The sequence below is a fragment of the Rhinolophus sinicus genome, chromosome 2 (assembly GCF_057876585.1).
Source record: "Rhinolophus sinicus isolate RSI-liver-muscle chromosome 2, RSI-T2T, whole genome shotgun sequence".
Taxonomy (NCBI): domain Eukaryota; kingdom Metazoa; phylum Chordata; class Mammalia; order Chiroptera; family Rhinolophidae; genus Rhinolophus; species Rhinolophus sinicus.
The window spans coordinates 47,671,711-47,694,795 of record NC_142502.1 but is presented as its reverse complement, the minus strand read 5'-3'; the positions used below and the strand labels follow the sequence as shown (position 1 = coordinate 47,694,795).

The 23,085-nt window shown below is 35.0% G+C and overlaps 1 protein-coding gene across 1 annotated transcript in view; it reads right to left on the bottom strand.

The window, feature by feature from the left end:
- PDSS2 (decaprenyl diphosphate synthase subunit 2) overlaps positions 1-23,085 on the bottom strand; it is a 210,322-nt gene that overhangs the window by 66,406 nt on the left and 120,831 nt on the right. The window contains exon 4 of the mRNA XM_019735068.3: positions 4,868-4,942. Coding sequence (XP_019590627.2) covers positions 4,868-4,942 — 75 coding nt within the window. The remainder of the gene's footprint in view (positions 1-4,867; positions 4,943-23,085) is intronic.

Below are 23,085 nucleotides of genomic sequence, written 5' to 3'. Positions count from 1 at the left end.
AGCCAAAGCAAGATAAGCATAAAGATAAAACAAGTAAATGGATAGAAGTAATCTTGCCCTACAAAAACATAATATTCCTCATACGAGAATAATCAACTGAAAATATAATGTGTGCTTGCAAAAAAGTAGAATGGATCTTTATAATTTCAGTGACTCTGTTAAAGCCAGTTCTTTTCCAAGAACTGGATTCTCTTTAAAACCCTCTCACTTTCCTGAGACTGGGGCCAAGCTAACATGAGCAGAATCTCTGAGGATAGGGAAGAGGTGTATTATTCCCCATCTCAACACTGGCATGAGTTGAAGACACTTTCCTTGCAGAGGACCTTGATTAAATTCATAATGGGGGAACAGGAGAGGGTAGGAAATAAACAATAAAGAACTGGAAAAAGAGGGTGGTGGGGTCCCCAAGACCACCCCCAGGTTTCATGATTTTCTTAGGAGTACTCACAGGATTCTGCATATAGTTGGACTCACAGCTCTGGTTTATTACAGCAAAAGGATACAAAGCAAAGCCAGCAAAGAAAAAGGTACATGAGATGAAGTCTGGAGAAAACCAGATGCATGTTTCCAAGGGTCCTTCCTCTACCCTTGCAGGGGAGTCATGCAGGATATGCTTAATTTCTCCAAGAATTAACACACGTGAATTAAAACATGTGATGACAAATGTGAAACGTGGTCTACCAGGGAAATTCATTGGAGACTCAGTGCTCAGGGCTTTTGCTGGGGTTATTCAGGTAGACATTCTCTGCCTACCATGTACCAAAATTCCAGACTGGCAGAAAGAAAGCAGGGGTTCAGCATAAACTACGTCGCTTGCAGAAACAGTTCAGGTACAGTGAGTTGCCATATCATTTAGAGAATGGTGAAAAAACTCCTAAAATCCAAGTTCCCAGATGCCAACCAAGGGCCAACCTTACAAGCAGGCTTTTCTAGGGATAGTAAAATCCTTTTCTGCATAGGGGTATATTGAAAATATTCTTACTTTGTGATTCAAGAATCTCATTTTCAGAATATTTTTTATATACAAGATGTTCATCACAATATTGTTTAAATTAGTAAAAAAAAAAAAGGTAAACAAGGTAAGTGTCCAAAAACTGTTCAATGGTCCAGTAAATTATGGTACAGTAGTATAAAGAAATCTTAAATAGCCATTAAAACTGTATTTTTGAAGATCAAAAATGATTATCCTGGGGAGTAAATCAGGACAAAAATTATATATATAATAACTCAAAAATGGGAGAAATACAGAATGAAATCTAGAAGAAAATACACTGAAATATAATCATGATTCATTTCTGAGGGATGGTTTATATAAAATAATTTTTATTTTTCTGTTGATCTTTTTCTATGCTTTTAATTTTTATTTAATAAATATCTATTTACTTTTATAATCATAAAACAAGTTATAAGATAATTATGTTAAAAATCATTCATTCATTCATTCATTCATTGAAGAAGACCACGAGGGAGTGATCATGAATTTGGCTTTGAAATTGTTGAGCTTGAAAATATTCAAGACATGTAAGTACGGATGTCTAATAAGAGCCTGGAAATTAAAGATCTGGGGCACAGATATAAATGTGAGAATCACTGCATATAGATGGGGATTAGAACCTTGAGCTAAAACAGGATTTTAGATATAAAGGTCTGTGTATTCAAAGCCCATTTTGCTAAAATGTTAAATATTTAGTGTGTACAGTGAGTAACATGAGTACAATGGATAAGGCATAGCTTGATTGAGGAATTCTTAGACTGGCAAAGGACCATTTAAAATGCAATTTTTCTATTAAATATGTTTCTTTCTTCAATTAGCTAACATAAAGCAAACAGTTGAGGGAAGGGAGATATTATAAACATTAAAGAAAGCACAGTGACTAATTTTTATTGTAAGGAAGAAATGGTTCACAAATTAGCAAATGTAAAATTAAAAATGTTATTTTTCAATGGATAGAACAAAGAATGAATTTCCTAAATTACTTTGAATATTTACATGATCACAATTTACCTACAATTCGTTAAGTATTACTAACATAAATCACACAAGTTTTCCTAGTTTTAAGAAGGGATTAGGTAATTACTATACAAACTTTTGGAGAAGGTGATTTCAAACATATTCAGTTCCAATTCCCCTCCATTTGCTTCAATGTATCTACCCTCAATGTGCACATACTGCTCCATAGAATGCTATTCTTCCACTACCCAGATTCTCCATGTTGTATTAAGCAGCCATATAGAAAACAGACTGCTATTGTATCCTTTCATCCCTGGAGAGATGAACCGGTCTGCAGCTTATTTTAAATCACAAAGCAATTCTTCTGTGTACTGAATTGGCCCAAGGCTAGGAAGGTTGTGCAACCCACTTCCCACATGACCTCCACTTGTGGCAGCTTCCCCATCGTGCCAGAACATGAAAACCTTCAAGGCACTTCATGTGGGGCAGTGCTCTCTTTGCCTCTGAAGTGACTCTGGGCCAAGTTAGAAAAACCAAATTCTGAACAGCCATTCCAATGGCAAACACATTCAGAGGAACAAAAGAAAAGCCAGAATTTTTCTGGTTAGGAAGGGAAATGTGGTTAACCTAAATTGGACCTGGGGCGCAGATGGAGATATCAAGAAGCACTCCTTAGTTTCAGTTCAACTGTGCATTTTTGCTTCCATTATAAAAAAAGAAAAAAAAAGAAAAGCTCTTTAAATAGTTTGCCTAGATTCAGAAATCTAACTGCTTAGAAAAGGTCTCTAGTGCTTTTAAAGGACTGTGTTTGAGAAAGTGGTGGGAAAAGAGGGCAGATGAATAAAGCATTTCTACAGATTATTAGCTTGTCAGAGCCAGCGACTGCTGCTTGCTAAGTGGTGGTTCATGAATGACCAACAGTCCTTCACAGTCTGTTGCTTCCTCTTTTCTCTTTCCACGGAAGAAAAAGATTATACGGGACTTGGAGTCAAAAAAACCCAGGTTCAGATCATGTGACTGTCAAACACGCATTAACAATTTCCAGACACTATGCTTTCCTGCCATTTGTCATCTCTGAATTTCAGGCTTTACCTCTATAAAATGGGTATACCAACAAATGTCACCCTTTTCATAGGTGATTGTGTGGAAAGAAAGTCTGTACAAACTGTAAAGTGCTATCCAAGCATTTATTGTTGTTGCTATTAGGTCTTCCTAACATACAGAAAGTACTTAACAAAGAGTCACAAAATTATTAATGAATTGGGCTAATTATAGTGGACAAATGGCAAGAGTGCATAGATTAATCAAGAACCTTAAAACCAATAACACTTACACTTAAAAACTGACAGATATTTAATTGTAAAATACTAATATTTTACATCAAACTAAATTGAACACCTTGGAAACATCCAGGGGAGAACAATGCCTTAACTGCCACAAGAGGTGAATATAATCATCACTTACGGTGGGATCTCAGGTATGGCAGATCGATGCTAGCAAATCAGGTTTCATTAAAGTATACAGGCAGTGGAATGAGACATTCAAAGCTTGAGCTCTGGAGTTCTAATCTCAACGAACAAGTTGTGTAGCCATAGGCAAGTCACTTAATCTTTTCTAAACCTCAGTTTTCACATATGTAAAATAGGGACAGAAGTTAGTATCTGCTAGGATTTCTGTGACAAGTAACTGAAAAAACGTAGGAGGTGAATACTTACCACAGTGTCATCTGCTCAGCTATCACCATTTTCATCATACTATACACAGGATGACTTTCTATTAATGGAACTGGACCAGGAGTCCTCCATGTTACAATTTGCTATTGATCTTTAACCATGGTGAACTATGATATATTTTTGAAAACACAGCCAAGGGAGACCACTGTGGTCATACATCCTGTCAGGTCCCACATACCCCTATGCTGCTAAGATGAAGTTAGATATGACTACTGGGAATTTTAGTTCCCCGAACCAAATATTAGCAGATGTCCAGGATATAATTCTTCACATTTCACTAACCACTCTCTGAACCATCCAGAGTCCCTGGGTTATACTTTCAAATTTCTTATCCAAATCGCTCATGCCCTGTGTTTCACTTCCAGTAAAACTTGTCCTTCTTTTCTCAAATGGAAATGTCAAAAAGCTTAAGATACGCATATAAGCATATTTTTTTTCTAATTTGCAGTGAGTGAAATCTTGCTAATACAGAAGCTACAGAAGTTAGAATAATGAAACACTTAAGATAGGAATCCCTTATAATAGTATATACCATGTTTAATGATGGTGATGGTCAATGAAGCAATTGCTTCACATTCAATATCCTACTGAAATGAAATAACTGCATTTTAAGGAAATAAAACCTAACCCTTCTTGAGATGTCCTGCTAAATGAGTCAAAAAACCTTAATTCTAGACCCATAAAATTTATCAAAATAATCCGACTGTGCAACCATTCTACTTATCATAGAGAATTTAATAATGCAGCAAATTCTGGATCTTGGATATAAATGACAGTCCTCCCGCAACAGTCATCTTCTTGAAATCATGCCTACTCCTCTGGGACATGGAAGGTCCCTTCCTCTGGGGAAAAGCAAGGCCCAGTCACCTCAGCACAAGCTGCTCCTCCATCCCGCTTGTCTTGTGACAGCGCTACCTGCCAGCCAGCAAAATCCTGGTGTCTACTGGGCGGCTGCAGATTGAACAGACTGTGAATCCAGCTAGGGGATAAGAGGTTGTTTTAATTGGCTAAATCTGCTATGTACTAAGCGTATGGCCATGAATTTGTAGCCAAAACACTAATCTAAAAAAAAATGTCATGTGCAATTTAAACACAAAACAAAAATGACATTTTCGCTCATCAATCCTAGTTTTGCCACAAGGGTTTCTAACCTAACATTTTATAATGACTACTAAATTCTTACCTTTGCTGAAGTAGAATTTTCATAGTATACTCCTTGTACCAAATCCATAAGGGCACTTGCTAAAAGTTCCACAACCTAAAAAACAAGATCAAAAATTAAAGGAAACAATTTTAAAAATGTATCCCTATTTTTACCTCAGAATGCCTCAGAAGGCTTAGTAGCAAGGCACTATTTGTGTTTGACAGGAAAAAAAGCAGAGTTATATGAAAGATCCTGGCAAATGGCATTGCCCACCTGGATATTAAGAGCTGTGATCCAATTTTTTTCAGTCATAATTTAAGCAAAAAAAAAAAAAATCTTATAAGCACAGCATTTAACTAATATACATGAAAATACAGCAATAGCCATTTTGAACATAAGCTTAAATTTCAGATAAACTAATGTAATCTTAACCCAATTTATTTTCTGTATGTTTGTTTCTGTCAGGTGGATACCTTTTCAATACCCACCTTCTGGGAGGCATTATAAAATGCTAATTTTCATACTTAATACAGGGGAAAAAAAGCAAAAGAACAGTTAACCTTTCAGATGTATTCATTCTGTTGTAGTTAAAATGTACTGTGGATATATTCTGTGTAGGGACCCTGGATCAAACATACCTTATTGTCATACCTGAAAATTTTTACAGAAACACAATATTGAAATCGTATTCATCAAACATGTATTACTTTCAAGGCTCAGGCTATTTAAAAAAAAAAATCAAGCAAAATCAAAAGCTTTGAACTTGTTCCAAAATGTAAAACAAGCAGAAAACAGTAAATGGCCTCTTTGGAACTACTGTACAATTTAGAGTTGTTTGCATAAACTATCTTAATTCAAAAGGACAAAATAGTGCTTTTATTATAATGCTCATTGCAGCCATTTCAAACAAGAATACCTCAAGGCAACCCCATCTGCTTCTTATGAAGTCTTAATATCTTGTATATTTAGCTTCCAATATTATGCAGTCCTGTATCTGATTCCCACTCTTTGCTTCCTAAAATTTAGCTCAGTTCTGATTGAATTAAAGGATTTTGTTTCAGCTTTTATCATTCTCGTAATTGAAGACATTATTAAGCCAAAGGATACAGACCCAAACAACAAGATACTTCAATTTCAGGTACCCTGGATTTAATAAACATTTTCTTAGAGACAAATTACATTAATTTATAGAAAGACTTGCTTTAAAATTTTAACACATGAGCATTTATCTCCAAATTTATATTTATAGTCATACTGCATCACACACAAAAGGCTGCTGATATGGAAATTTTGCTGATTAAAGGCATATTTTTTTCTAGCTCTGCAAATGGGTTAATTTGTAAGACCTATACAGTCCTTTTTTTTTTTTTTAAATCACACTGCCCTTTAGTAACCAAATACTCAAGAAATATTGTAGCAATATGAGCTGCAGAGGAACTGGGAGGACAATGATCCTACAGTGTTACCAGATGTGTTGAGTTATTTAAGTGGGGAAGAGAGAAAAATGAATGGATTTTTTTCCCCTGAAGGTATCAGATAAGCCCTATTCCCAAATCCAGGAGGATTGAGTATCGCCAATAGGTCTATGAAAGACTGTAACTAAATGCACAGCATCAGATTGGATTACAGTTTATACAAGCAACATCCCAAGATCCCCCTGATGGCTGGACACATAATACAGATCAATCACTCAGTAAGAAATGTTATGGTTTTGAAACAGTTTGAGCTCTAAGACCAGCACTGGTAAAGTGAAGAGGGATTTACAAAGAGAAAGTCCAACACTAAATGTCAAAATGATGGCATGAACTTTTAACAATGGATCTGGCTCTGGATAACCCAAGTGTTCCTTTATTCCCTGAAATTCCAGACCAGGTGGAAGCAACAAAAACATTTTATTTTCTCTTTCTTCTTCTCTTAATGCAATGCTCAGCAAACTGACAAACCTGTACTTACAAGTTCATAATTTATAAATGATCTGTAATTCCAAATGGCCATACTTAACTTGTGCAGAAGACACCTTCATAACCAACGAAAATCATCAAGGAAAAAATTTTGGATTATCGTGGGTTAACAAATCCAGGAAGTAATAGATTATGAAAAGCAGGAATAGCCTAGGGGAGTTAAGTGTGTCCCAGGCAAGGGTGACTTACCCAGTGCCCACATAGATCTCTTTCCATTGCCTGAAATGTTTACTTTTAAAATTATACCAAAGAGAGATGTTATTTGAGTATCAACCTCTTTCAAAATCGCAAATATTTCTAGGAAGACCACAGGGCTACCAGCCACACATACTTTAACAAAACTAATCTTTGTTTCATTACATGGCTTACTTCCACAGTCATTCACCGGTTTAGATACATACTGTACTAAAATATAGGAAAGCACCTTGCTTAATGACATTTTTCTTCTTCATTTTCTTGAGGAATAATTTGCTCAAGCAACCCAAAATGGTAGCAAGGAAAGTGGCAGCCAGAGAATTCAGAAGTCTAAATGCTAGACCTCCTGAGGCTAAGAGCCCAGGACCCAGACTTCCTGTTGCTCTACACAAAAGCAACCGAGAGAAAGATTCAGGACTTCACTTTCTCAGGCCCTGGGGTGGGGATGGGGGTAAGCAAACACTTTCTACTAAGAAAATAAGATAGGCTGAGGGCCAGACCATCTAGATTCTACTTCAAGCCCACTACTTATTTCATTGTGAGATTTGGTGCAAATCAATTAATTTCTCTAAGCTTTGGTTTTTCTCAACTATAAAATGAGAGGAGTTGCAAAACATAATTCCTAAGGTTCCCTTCCAGTTCTAAGATGCTGAGCTTCTAGAAGTGCAAACCTTATTATTTATAATTAGTCATGTAAATTTAAAAACTGCTTTTTTGGTAATCTGTTCTTTTTTGAATACCTTTCCCTCTGTCTGAACTGTACTGATTACTTTCTTTATAAAACTTTTTGTACCGAACCCCTCTTGGCTCCAATAACTAGAATCATAAAACAATTTCTATTTTTAAACCATTTCTATGTTTTAAACAATTATGGCTGGTAGCCGACCCCACCGGTTGGCGAAGTCCTGCTTGGGTCAATTAAAGGTCACACTCTGGGTCTTGAAGGGCTCGGATGTTTAGGAATAATTCACACATAGCAGATTAAGAAGGATTTCAGGATTAAGTGCAAAGTTGTATCAAACAAATAATGGCACTAGTTGGTCACACCACTTCCTTCTCTAATGAGTAAATAAGTAAGGCACTTACAAGAGCATCTGGAACACAATAAGTCTCAGTTAGTGTTAACTTACTATTCTTCTATACATCTATATTATTACTCTATATTCCATATAAGTCTTGGCTAGATGAAGGGCATAGTAAGGAAATCAAGACTAGTCTTTTTTAAATTGTGTGCCCAAACATTTTAGAAGCAAGTGGGTTTTAATTCAACAACAGAACACACAAAAAGACTATTTTAACCCAAAATCGGAGATCTCTGTAATACTCACTTTTTGTATCCTGAAATAATTTCAGATTACATGATTATCACCACCAGTTTTACAAAATTTACTTTAGCTCTCTAGAGAGTAAACAAAAAGGAGATAATCTTCATCATTTCTGCATTTCTGGAGGTTGTGGGAACAGCAGAATTGCTTACCTGTGCATGTGAACGCATAAATACTTTTCAAATTGTGACACAGGTTTAAATTTGACTCCACAGCAATGCCATACATTGTGCCCCAATCGTTTATCATCGTAGATTCCAGTGAGCCAGAAGTGGTAACCATTCACAATATCAGTGTTACGAGCTGGCTTCTTCTGCCGCCGTATTTTTTGGCTACCAAGGAGGTCATATAGAAAAGTAAGTGGACAGTGGACATACAACTGCTTCTTAAGCAAAATGTTGATCTTTCCCACTTCCATTACCAGCCTTTCACTAAAGACAAGGAATAGGTAGTATCTACATGCACCTGAATCGTGCTTACTACACAGATCTGATATAATTAACCTTTGGAATGAATTTTTTTTTATTAATTAAAGTTTATTGGGGTGACAATTGTTAGTAAAGTTACATAGGTTTCACAGGTGTACAATTTTGTAATAACATCGTCTATATATCACATTGTGTGTTCACCACCCAGAATTAGTTCTCCTTCTATCATATATTTGATCCCTTTCACCCTCATCTTCCACCTCCTTTCCCCCTTAACCTCTGGTAACCACTAAACTATTGTCTGTGTCTATGAGTTTTTGTTCCTTCATTTGTCTTGTTCCTTTGTTGTTTTCAGTTTTATATACCACATATCAGTGAAATCATATGGTTCTTGACTTTTTATGTCTGACTTATTTTGCTTAGCATAATAATCTCAAGATCCATCCATGTTGTTCTAAATGGCACTATTTCATCTTTACTTATGGGAGAATAGATTTACATTGTGTATATATACCACATCTTCTTTATCCAATCATCTATCAAACAACACTGGTTGGTTCCATGTCTTGGCCACCATAAATAAAGCTGTAACGAACATCGGAGAACACCTATCTTTATGGATAAATATTTTCAGATTTTTTGGGTAGATACCCAGGAGAGGGATTGCTGGGTCATATGGTAATTCTATTCTTAAATTTTTGAGGAACCTCCACACTGCCTTCCATAGTGGCTGCACCAGTCTGCATTCCCACCAACAGTGTATGAGGGTTCCTTTTTTTCCACAACCTCTCCAACACTTCTTATTATTGTCTCATTGATGACAGCCATTCTAACTGGTGTGAGGTGATATCTCATTGTGATTTTTATTTGTAGTTCTCTGATGACTAGTGATGTTGAGCATTTTTTTCATATATTTATTTGCCATGTGTATGTCCTATTTGGAGAAATGTCTATTCAGGTCCTCTGTCCATTTTTCATTTGGGTTGTTCGTTTTTTTGTTGTTGAGTTGTATGAGTTCCTTATATATTTTGGATATTAGCCCCTTATTGAAGGCGCTGTTTGCAAAAATCTTCTCCCATTTAGTTGGTTGCCTCTTTATTTTGTCAATGGTTTCTTTTGCTGTGCAGAATCTCTTTAGTTTGATATAGTTCCATTCATTTATTTTAGTTTTTTATTTCGCTTGCCTTTGAAGTCAATTCATAAAATCCTCTTTGTGGAATGAATTTCTTAAACAGTTAATTTACAGGACAAATTTCATTAATCTCAGGGGAGATATATATTTGCATCATTCTTTCTTTTGGCGAGGGTAACTACAATTCAATGATTTTTTTTCACTGAAAACTAAAATGATGCATAATTTCATAAAAGGTGTGATGATTCTTCCCTGAACTACGATAAAATTCTCAGTATAAAAAAACAGAAATTGAGAGAAGTAGGGGGTAGTAAGACAACAACAATGTCCAAAAAACATCCTCATACTGCTATAAAAAGATGTCTGTAATGTATTCTTAAGGAAAAAAAAGCTGATTACAAAACAGCATGATAGGTATTTTTAAAACAAACATGAAGTCAATTCATGTGTTTATATATGCAGGGAAAAAAGTCTGAAAGGAGAGACAACAAACTATTAATAATGATGATAATGTGTAATTGGTAAGATTCTAAATGATTTTTAATCAAACAATTCTTCAACTTTTCTGAATTGTTTAAATTTATAATTGCTTAAATTTACAATGCATTATGTTTTCTCTCTCCTTTTATTATACTGCTTTAATAATCAGAAAAAAACAGTAAATCCACTTCCGTGGGGGGAGCAGAAGAATACCCTGCTTTTGGGCTCAGGCAGGCCTCATGCTAAGCTGTGTCCACACAATGATTTATGGGATGTATTAATCAGTAGTTCCTGGATTAGCAAAACTAAGCTCAGTCAGTGGTGGCAAGCATTCTGGGTAGACAAATTGTGCCTTTCTCGGTGGATGTGATTCAGGAGTACTGTCAGTTATCATTTGACAGATGGAACAGACTCAACAGAGTTGTAGTTATCTAGCTAGTAAACCAGAACATTTTGGTTTGAGCAAAGGAGCACCTACCCAAAGTTATTAAGTTGGTGCAAAAATAATGGTGGGTTTTGCAATTATTTTTAACCTTTTAAACCGCAATTACTTTTGCACCAACCTAATAAAAGTAAAATGCAACTAAATCTTTAGAAAAACGTTTAACTATAAACTAATGTGTCTCAATTAAAGCCAGCAAGCTAACTGAGTCGATGTAATAAAGTAGTATAGTTGTATTTTAATTCACTTATAAAAGGTTGCTACATACTTAATTTGCTTGGTATACAAACACCATGGAGGCTATTACAGATTTATAGATGTCTTTCAAACACTTGCGCTGGAAAGGTTATTTTAATGACGGTTGTTACTATAGTGTGGAATGACAAGACAACATGTGATCCATCACTCTATTTAGGAGGCAAATGAACACATGGCCCCTCAGCCTTTACTACTCTTAACAGCTGCTAGCGAACAAAACAGTCCTGTGTGCACGCATCTGCAGTGCTGATGGCATTAATTACACACAAATTTATTGCACTCCTCCCCCCACACTCAGGAACAAATAGCAATGCACAAAGCAGTAGCAAAGGTAAAACGCCCTTGGGGAAGAATTATTTCTCACATACATCTAGGGAGGAACAAAGGACAGATCAGACGTAAATATATCCTTTTCAAAGAGCTTTGGTATTTGAAGGGATATTGTCATGATTTTTTCAAAGCTGCGAAACCTATACTGTCAGTGAAAAGGTCTTACAGAAAAATACATTTATAGATAAAGGATGCTGAATAGCCTGCTAATGGTAACCAGAGCAGGTAGCATCACTCTTTAGTTTCTTTTCATACACAAGAAGCAAAGTATATGAGCGATGCATTTAGATGGAAGATTAACATTACCGAGGTAAGGCAGAGAAGGAATGGCTTAGGAGTAGTGCACTCCCATATGGAGACCAATAATAACATCTGACATTTGTAAAGCACTTTATCATTTATAAGCTGGGTTTAAGCAAACTATCTCCATCCAGGTGGATTCAGTCCCCAGAGCTCAGCCCCAGCTTCCAGGCTGGCAGTCTCCATGGAGAAGCAACCTGTGAAGAACACAGGGAGCAGCAGTACTGGCCAAACAAGGGGCGAATCTACTCACCCACCACCTGGGCACAAGCAGCGCAGATGAGCCCTAATCTGCAATGCTGATTAATATAAATGAGTGGCTTTAATAAAGCCGTTGATGAAGTCTATGAAAGAATGGTTCTCTCCACTCCTTCCTATCAGACAAAGACCAGGTTTAATGAAGACAATGATGAAAGGTCTGTTGCCATAAACACACCACTAACTCACAGGAGTTCTGGAGGAAGCGTCTAACTTGGCTTTCTGAAGGGAGCCTTTTCAATGCTGCCAAATGTGTTAAGGCCGGGCTTATTTGTGGGAGGGATGGCAATCTGTTCTCGTGGGCTGGAAGTTCTTTCTGGCTAAGGGGGAAGAGCAGAGAGAGAAATGGCACTACCAGTAGGACAGGTGCAGCAAAAACTAAGCAAATTGATAATCTTAATTTTTAATTTAGAACAGCTGATACATTGGTTTATAAACTCTTAACTACTGGTAACATTTGTCAAAAAGGATTCAGGAAAATTCAGTGAACCGAAGAAGAGTATAAAATCACAACTGATAAAACTGAAATAGGCCACAAGTTCAGGAAAATGGCTTCAGTATGAAGTGCTGGAATTTAATAGTTACTGATGAGTGCACTCCTTCCATAATTATACATAGCCTACTACCAGCCTGATACTGTACTCATGAAAGTCGTTATAGCCTTACAGAGGTAAAGGCCATTAATTTGCGTTTGATCACTTAGAAGGTTAACGCGTGGATGAGCTGCATGACCTCGGGCCAGCCACATCACTTCTTCGGGCCTCAGTTTGTTTATCTAGGTAAGAGGTGTATGTGCTTTCTCAACAGTAAGCCCCATGATCAGACGTACCTCAATGTGCAGCTGTATACAGCTGTTTATTCATAACAATTGTAAGGGATAGGTAACTAATCAAAACTGTGGATTTCTTTTACTAACAGTAAAAAAATAGTCCAAAAATGTGTTCACTTTTTGAATGAAAGAGCATGGTTCTTGGCCTTGTTTGTCACTGAACAATGACAACCAATCATTTATTTATTTAAACAATGACTAGGTCCCTGAAAAAGTGGCAGATAATTTAAAATGCTTAAATCAGGATTAATTTTTCGTAAGAAAGGAGGAGATGCTTTCTAACATGTTTCCCTGAAAATAAGACCTAGCTGGACAATCAGCTCTAATGCATCTTTTGGAGCAAAAATTAATATAAGACCTGGTATTGTACTGTATTATATTGTACTATTATATTATATTATATTATATTATATTATATTATATTATATTGTATTATATTATATTATGCTACACTATACTACATAGACTGGGTCTTATATTACAGTAAGACCAGGTCTTATATTAATTTTTTTCTCCAAAAGACGCATTAGAGCTGACTGTCTGGCTAGGTCTTATTTTCAGGGAAACACGGGAGTAGGGTATAAAAAGTTGGTGGTGTCAAGTATCTGGCATTCCTACAAAAACTGTAAATAGTTGGTGCTTAGTCAGAATTGAATGCTCAGTCATGAAAGAAACAAAGTAATTCTGACATTATTAACAACAGTTAGTTGTTTGATTTTCCACCTTCTTCTATATGGGAATTGCTGCACATGAAGTCTGCTATACTCAGGTTGTTCTACGTTAGTACGTTCTTAGTGGCACTGTTACACCTTGTTCTGACTGAACTTTCTCTGAGAGAATTATGTCTGCCATTTCAGTGGTCTGACTACTTTCCCCCACGTGGCTGATAATCTCCATTTTCTTTCACTGCTTCATTGGACGGCCCTCTCAGTCATGTTAAGTGATGTTTTCCAAGTGTGTTTTTACCTAAAAGTTAATCCCACCATTGAGAAACACAAGTTCACAACGTGACACTTCAGAACACCAGTACAGTATTTCATCAACTGAACATAGATGCTGCTGGCTAGAACACTGCCAAATAGTACTGGCTCTCAACATTTTTAAATTGTAACCTGCAGTAAGAACTGTATTTTACATCATGATGAAATACATGCATACAAGCATATGTATAAAAATGAGTGAAAAGTTTCATAAAACAAATTTCATTATCTATTTTCTATTGTATTTTATTTTTTTTAAAAAGTGTTGATAGTAATTTGTTAAATTGATTTCATCACTCACCAATAAACAGGATGTGAGCTGTGGTGTGAAACATTATCTTACATCATGCTGAGACATGTCACGTATAGCTCATACCTTGGTTAGCCACCTTAATTGTGCACGAAATCCCCCAATTTTTGATATGCAGTTTAAACACTGTTGTTCTGAAATACCTTTGTAAGGATGTTAATTTCTTTATCATTTTACACCAAAACATGTGAATTAACTGAATTAAACAGAAGTAGGATAAAACAGAATCATTCTTGGGTCCTATGGGGTATATTGTTAGGTGCATAGCAATCTTGTTGGTTTAGATCACTGATGTTGCCTTAGCTTTGATCCTACAAGATTTATAAAAACAAATTGGCTTAGAACACATGTGGATAAAGAGTTAAAAATTTCAGGATTTTTCTGGGATTTACACATATATCCTGTAAATTCCAAGGATACCATGTCTTCTGGGTAATTAGTCCACTTTTCAGCTCAACCAGTTCCTCTTTAAATTGGGCCACATTAAAAGGCAGATGTCTATAATTTAGAGACATCCCAAGGTTTGCACTTCAAAGGCAGCCACAGAAATAAAAGCATGAATCATATACATCAAAATCCATGCATCTTGTCTAAAACTATAATTGTATTTCTTCCAAATACATTCCTTTCCACTCTTCCAAAATCTGTGATTCAATAGAATTTTAAAAATAACCTGGCCCTACTGGTACTATGTTCTAGAAAATTAGGTAATCCTTTTTTTTCACCTCCTTCAAAAAAAAACCAGGTAGTAGAAACTTGAGACTGGCTGCATTACATCCTTGAATCAAATATTGGATACCCTTGGTTTAGAAATTCTCCAATTTATAAAGATACACAATTAGCTTTTAAACTGGTATCTGCAATGCTTAGCACAATGCACACAAAAATTTTTTGTTAAATTATCAATACTGTTCTAATATGTGAATTAGTTGTATCAATCATAACTATTTCAAAACAAATTTGCAGTTACCAGTTTGTTTAATCACAAGTTTCAGAAATTTACATTTGTATATTACCTTGTAGCTTTTAAAGTCTTGAACAAATGAAGCCTATAAATTTCTCATCACAAATCTGCCATAAAGGTGAGTTCATTAATTTAGGTTTTGCTTTATATTGCTGAAATATGCATCTAAATCTCTAAAAATCTGACATTTATAAAATATTTTGGATTCTCTATTACATCTCTGATTTTATTAACAATTTTTCTTGATTCTTTTGTATTCCTTCGTATTTCATGCCATATTCAGGATCTGGTTATATGTTGTAAGTTCAGACTCTTTCCTACAATACTGGCACTAACAAGAATATAGGCGTTAAAGATAATGCTGCCTTTATGTTACAGATGAGGAAACTAAGAAAATAAGTTGCTTCTGCATACTAGTTCTTTTATGAAATTAAAATGTTTCATAAAGCTCCTGTTGATGTTTGTATTGATATATGTATTTCAATATTTTAAAAACTACTAGTTGTTTAAGATAAATTGTAGGGTGTGGTAACTGCAAAATTGCTAGCAAAAAAGTTATCATGGTTCTTTGTTGGCTCGTTAGTTTTTCTACTTTAGTTAAACATAGGATTTTGGAGCCTGGATTTAGACTGCAGCTCTATCATTTAGTAGCAGAATTATCCTGAAGAAATAATTTAATCTTTTCCTGCACCTCAGGAGGGGTAAATGGACTAATATGCATAAAGCACTTACAACAGTACCTACTACATAGTAAGCATTCAAAAATATGCTAATACTATTTTTAAATGTTTGGCAGCAATTTTACTAAATGTTAAATATTCTACATTACGAAGATTCGAATTTCATTTGTAAAGTGGGATAATTAAGACATTACATAAATGGTCTGGAGAAAAAGATCTGAGAGGTAGAACGAGCTATCTAATGTTAAATGGCTAACTGGAAAAAAACAAAACAAGCCAGTGATAGGAGTTAAGTCCACGGACTTCTACTTCAGGGCTCTTTCCACTTCTTTGTAGCTTTGTACGTCATCTCGGAGGAGTATAAAAAAGGTAAGTGCTATATAGCCCAACACATTACGAAAACATAAATGATCCACAAGAGTGTACCTGAAACCACTTAGTAATGAAATAATCTGATATTCTAAACAGGGAAATTGTCCTTTAAAAACTGAAAATTGGACATACAGTATGGTGTTTACTGATGTCTGACTTGCTATGCACAGTGAAAATGGCCTCAAAGAAAGGCAATTAAGCCACATAAATAATAACAAACAATTTAATGCATTTTCCAAAATGCTTAAGAAGAAACTTTCTTGGCAGAGCCATACTTTCCAACAAACCCACTTTAATGTTTTCACAGTTTACAGTATCAGAAATGACCTCGGGGTCAGGCATTTGTCAGTTAATGACCTGTTGGGCTAATGGCCTTCAGCTTTGCCTTGGGCACAGAAGTCCTCCAGTAGGTCATTAGCTGCCAGAAAAGGGCTCTTCCCCAATCACTATTGCTAAATAAATAAAATTTGCTCCTGGGTTAAGGCCCCATAAGCCAACTTTGGCTTAGAGTGAATTTTTTCGTAGAGAAGTTACAACTCTAAGGATTCAAGAAAATGATGGAAATGCTAAAACTAAAATTATCAACACAGCTGAGTTGCTATATGTGGCTACTAATGAAAAGCTCTTAAATGTTCTTTTGCTTATGGTTTTCAAGTTCAGTATTAATCTAATATAGCAGGTACCAGATTACAAATGCACGGCATTTTGGAATTTCACCTGTAAGTCAACTGTTTGGAGCTTATACCACATTTTCCCATATACAAGGTTATATATAAATGGTGGGTAGGTTCCCAGGACAGCCCACAAAAACTTGGATAGCCCATACATTAGAAATACCATAACTTGTAATTAAAAATAGAAGAGAAAACCACAATTATTTAATACCTGTAGTTAAACCAACTAGGAAAAACAAAACTAAATAGGAAATGTTTTAAAAATGATCTTTAAATATTGATAGTTACAGGTAAATTTGGTTTAAATTTGGTTTCGTAATACAAGAGTCTACCACCCTTAACTCTGATGTTTTTAAATTTCAAGTAAATTTTCTTGGCTTATTTTTCCTCTTGAAAAGAAGAAGGAAAAGGCAAAAAGATAAATGGTTAATTTTTCTGAAATAATAGGTAAGAGAACAAAAAACCAGAGGGAAAGGGTTGAAGAGGATAGGTATATACGTTGGAGATTTCCTGAGGTGAAATCAACCGAGTTGTGAACAATAAGAGACAAAGAAAGGGGTACTGTGTAGAAGTCTACCAGGTTGAGGAAAGGATGGTTGGAAGAGATGTGAGTTCAGGTAGCTGAGGATGCAGAGGAAGGAATTGGCTGTTCATCTGTCCAGTACTTTTGTAAACTAACTCAGGAAGTTCCTTGAGTAAAATCATTTGAAAGGCAAAAGAAGAGTACTGAATAACTCAAGATGGAAAACAGATTTTTTTCCTCCCTCTGGGTTTGGAAAAATAGCAATTTTTGTCAATGAAAATGGAGGGGAAAAAGCTGGTTTAATTAATTTTATTTCTGGAAAATAGGAAAGGGGATTTATAAAAATTGATGTTGCTAAGTGTACTATAAAATTGCTATAATCCATATATTTCTACCTTTCATGGCCAACCATGGTGTGGGTTCAACTCCACCCATTGCAGAGAATGTATTTTTGTTGAACATAGACATTTTTTTTTTTTAAACAGGCTTCTAGGAATGCTAGACATATGGAAGAAATACTTTTCTTGCTCTTCTGTCAAACCAGGTTTCTGGTTTGAGATAGACATTCAGAGAAGTGTCCATTTTGCATGATGGCATTTGACCTTCCTGTGCCAAAAAGATACTCCGTTCCATTGCTTTATGGCACCAAAAGGGCAAAGTTCAAGGTTTTAATGTGATAAATTTTGAAAGAACATAATAGTTTGTCTTCTTATTTCTAGTACACTTCTCAAACACTAATCATTTATCACTTTTACTTTTACAGATCAAGGAAGTAGGCCCAGAAAATAAATATATTGTCTGTTTAATATGTGGCTATATTACCGAATGATAAAAAACTGTGGAAAAATTAGTTTGGGGATTTTGAAACTGTAATTTTATAACAGCATTTTGACTTTTCTATTTAATTGATATGGAGATAGTTTCCTTTATTGTTACAATACATGACACACCACTTTCCTTCTGTATAACATTTACTCTAGTCATGAAAACCTACACTTGAGTGGGTTATATGTAGAAAAGAATGTTAATCTTGGGTGTCAAATTAGAAAGACTAAAAGATATTAATTCAATAATTTCCGCAAGTAAAATAATGCTGACAAGACTATAAACACACAAGGTCACAACTGTTTCTATTTTAAATGACTAGGATAGAGAAAAACTTATCTACATTTCATATGGTATAGCATATTTTTAGGTCTCACTTTTCAACATGAATTTGAAAGAAAATTAATATAACAGGTAAGACCAACACCAAATAACCAATAGCAGCCTCTTTATTAAAATATATAGATGGTGTAAAGGGAGGTGATTTATATGTATAAATTGAGAATATTTATACAAACAAAATTCTTCTTTGTAAACAACATATTTATCCCTTTAGGAAAACAAAGTTAACATAAGGAAATACATCAGTTATGTAAGGAGTACATCTGTGTCTCTGGTTATTTTGAAATATAAATCACTAATGCTTAATAGAACAGCCCCCAGGAGTGACATCGTGATAATGTTCTGGGTGTTTAGACAAGATTCAGGCTCATCTCATGTGAGGTATAGTGATAGGTTCATTAAATGAAAATAAATACAAAGATAAAATAACATTGTGATTTCAATTATTTAAATATTACGGTTATCACTGTATATGTAAAATGAAACACTGTTAGTTTGTTTTTTAAAGATAACAAGTTGTAATCCACATAGTCTTATTTGCACTGTGGCTTAATCCCAAAATACAAATCCAGTCTATAAACACAGGGACCAGGGAAAACCTGCAATGGCCAGATTTCTAAATTACAGTGCTTTTCCATTTTATGTCTCCCCCCCCCCCCCCAATTACTTAGCATATCTCATTGATACATTTGAAGCTCAAACACTAAAATTTTAGATTCTGGCATGTCCCCATCATTTCAGCGTTCAGTGATGTTCTACATGAACACAATATAGAGCAACTTATTTCAATGGAGTCAGGGAATTTATGGCTTAAAAAGAGGCATTCTTGAGGTTTCTTAGTCCAGGGTTTTTATATAGTGAAGTACAAAAATAAAAAGTTGCCCTCAGGTTCCATAATTGAAAATGAATGAAAACCCAAGCATTAATTTTTAAACTCGCTCTTGAATTCAAAATCTTGTTAATTCACACTTATGAGACTATAGTTATAATAGTAAGAGGACAATTACCAGAGGACTAATATACCAACTTCTATACTTAGAGATATTTAAAAATCTAAGTGTTACCTAAGGCAATTACCTTAAAGACCCCTAATATCTTCAGGGAAAAGCCATAGGGAAAATAATTGACTTTGCTAATTTTACCCTTGGCAATTATAAAAAGCTCTTGAATTTCATATGACTGCAGAACCCTTCATCTAATGGTCTGTCCCAGGAGAAGTACAGAGATAAACACATAGAAATTCAGACAAGAATCCAGTAGTGCAAGAAAATGGGAAATTGGTAGAAAGAATGAGTCATAAAAAATTACAGTTGCTACAAATATGCTAATTTTAATTACCAAGTTAAATACACACCCTCCAAGAAAAAGCAGGCTGTTACTGTGAAAAAAAGTGACATACTATAAATACGGAAATTCTGTATTAAGTTCTGTCTGCTCACTCTCGCTGTGGTCTCTATGTTGCTGTTACTGACAATTTTTCTTTCTTACAAAAGAAAATTAAAACATCATTAAATAGAAATCTAACTTTACCAAGACATGAACCATATGTAGAGAACTTAAGAAAACTTAATAGTGCCCCAAACAAATACTGATTACCACCTTCTTCTTCCCCCCAAAAAACCCTATTAATGGTTAGTACGATACTCAATCAACTTAAGCTTCTGGGAACTCATTTAATAAAATTAGTCCTATTCTAAGATGTAACTTCACTTTTCTTAAGAAAATATTCTGGTGGGAATACTGCCAAGTATCAAATGAAAGGAATGGTTTTGAATAAGGGAGATTTGCTTTATCAAAGAGAATTCTTGACTTTCAAGCACCTTAGTTACCCCTTACAATCTCCTCAGTTTAAAGTACCATTCACACGATTTGGAAATCATCTATTATGATTAAAAGAGGGCTACTAAAAGCCTAGACTTGTAAAAGATCAACTATGGACCCCTGGACATGGTACACAAGGTCTTTCACAAAAAGATTTCTTTTGAAATTGAACTTACAGAGCCTTCAGTGACCCTTTGTAGAACAAATGCAAAAGATCCACGTTTTGGGTGATCAGGAGGGTTGCACAGAATAAATCTTCAATTCAACATACAAGTATTAAATTAACAACAACAACAAAAAATACCATGGCCTAAAATGGAAAAAAATTGCTCACCAGGCAAAGGCTGATAAAATGCAAATCTAAAAGTGTGAGCCTGTGCAGAGATCTGAAGGTACAGACTCACCAAAGGGGAAGGAAGTGCCTGATCATTGTTTTATTTGAAGGAGAAGTTTCGGGCTGAACTGTTGCTTGGATATGTTAAGTTTTTCTTTTTTTTTTTGTAAATCAAGTAGTGCTACTGAAATCCAGTGCCTAATGGAGCAGATGGTGGAGGTCTTAGATTCTGGAACATTTATAGTGATGCTTCTGAATGCAAAACACCAAGAGTAGATTTCACAGGCTGTGAATCTGATCTGATTTTGATGGGAATAAAACCTCTATTTTCTCTGAACTTGAACCATGCTGAAAGAAAGAATATGTGAATGATACAGGCTAGCTAAGAAAAAAGAGACATATTAAATATTATTCCCCAAAAGGGAAGTGGTTAAGTGAATACTTGTTTGTGTCATTACAGCACGATTATATGCGTATTTGTATTTAATACTACCATCTTAACCTTATATATTTCATCAGAATCGCTTAAAGTAAGTTAAAACTGATAGAGAAAACAGGAATTTGTCTAAAGGCAATAAGCCTTGCCTTTTTAAAGGCAGGGCCAGGCTGAGGACTAATTACTAAAATGTAGGTCTAGTGACCGCGTCCAGACCGTCTCTTTCTCTCAGGTATATGATGGGTCTAATACAGGAGAGGCCGGTGTGTGTAAGTTGGGCTAGTCATGTGCAGCTCAAGGCACCCAGAAACTATATCAGACCTTTCTGAGACTTCCTCCTTCTCTAAGACTGAACGCTCATCACAGACCACAGAGGTGCAGTTTACGAGGGAAGATGGATGACACAGTCAGAAAGTAGCTTCCAGGGACAATGGATCAGTCACCCTTCCGCTAACATGAGAATTCCATGAAAGGAGAGAATTTAGTGAGACCCATCAAAGTAGACCATACACATAGAAAATGGAGCAATTGCAGGTGAATAAAAATGAAAAGAATGCCCAAATGGTAATAAATCTCTGGAGGGAGATTTGAGATGCTCTATTATTCCATTTATATGGCTGATTCATTTCTTACTTTAGCTTCCTTTCCAGGTGAATATAAACTATATATTAAAGGTACTGTACTACTTTCTTCCTAAAAACCAGCAGGTCTGTCCCATGAAAAATATGTGCTAGCCAGAAGTCTGATGGGAAGATAGGACAGAAAGCTACTTGTCTCCCAGTATCTGTTCTCTGTATCTCCCAGAGTTTTGGCAGGGCACATGGCTCCCCACAAGAAAGTTTACATTTCCTAGCCTCCCTATATATAGCTAGGTGCAGCCATATCATTAAATTCTGGCAAATGGAAGCAAAATGATCTCGAATAACTTCTGCGAAACGTCTTTAAAGTGGTGATGTTATATAGTTTATCATCCAAACTGCGACATTTGCGAGTAAGAGGGAGTGCTAAAATAATTAAAATTCTATACTTTTAAAAATGTGTATTTATTAACTAATAATTGATTTTATTATACCAGTGGACTTGTTAACTAGTTCTATTAAGAAACTATTTGCAAAAATAAAATTTCAAAAGTAACAAAAATAACATATATTTATGTACATCAAAACAAATAAAAAAGAACTTCTTTATATTGATGATCTGAATATTAAATAGCCAGTAGAATAATTATTCTTGGTACACATTCACATATTTTAACATGGTTTTTAGCCATATCTGTCTCTAATATTGTGTCACTGGCACTTTTCTGAAGAATGTGTCTTTTAAAATATGGCCTTTTAAAATAAAGTTGCCAGCAATATTCTTCACAGTTGCATTTTATGATTAATTAATTAGAAATTATTGATACCTTCAATTGATTATGATTGGTAGACCATAATATTGTTAATTGAGAAAATTCTCTTTCTTCAGGTTCTGAATTACTTGATAAACTCATAGCAAATTTGCTAAATGGAGGAGATACTCAACTCTATTTTTTTTTCATATTGAAAAATGTAACTATTGCAGCTCAAATATTTTCAAGGAACCATCTTTATGCTTCCTAAAGAGTATCTTTCTTTGACAAATATTTTCATAAGACAAAACTTGTCAAGTAAATTGTCTCTATGATTCTTTTAAATATGTTGCCAAAATTAGATGCTACAAAATCTAGACCATCCTTATTTCATTTCATTCGTGTGTAATGTGTAATTTATTCAAAATAGGAGCACCACCAAAAGATTCTTCCTTCAAGGTGAGAGAATCCAAATCACAGTTACTGAACTGCAAATTTTAATCTTGTATAGTATTTGAGTTCTTACTATTTATTTTGTTTCATTCCTTTCTTGTTTTTGTAGGGAAATAAAGCTTTGTTTTCACTAATTGTAAATCTCTAATTTGGTGGTCCATTTATTGAACTTGATATAAAATTTCCACTTGATGTTGAATAAAATGTCACCAAAATTTTAACGACTCATTTATAACAAAGTTGAATACCACTGTTGGATATAGAGATTTCCAGAA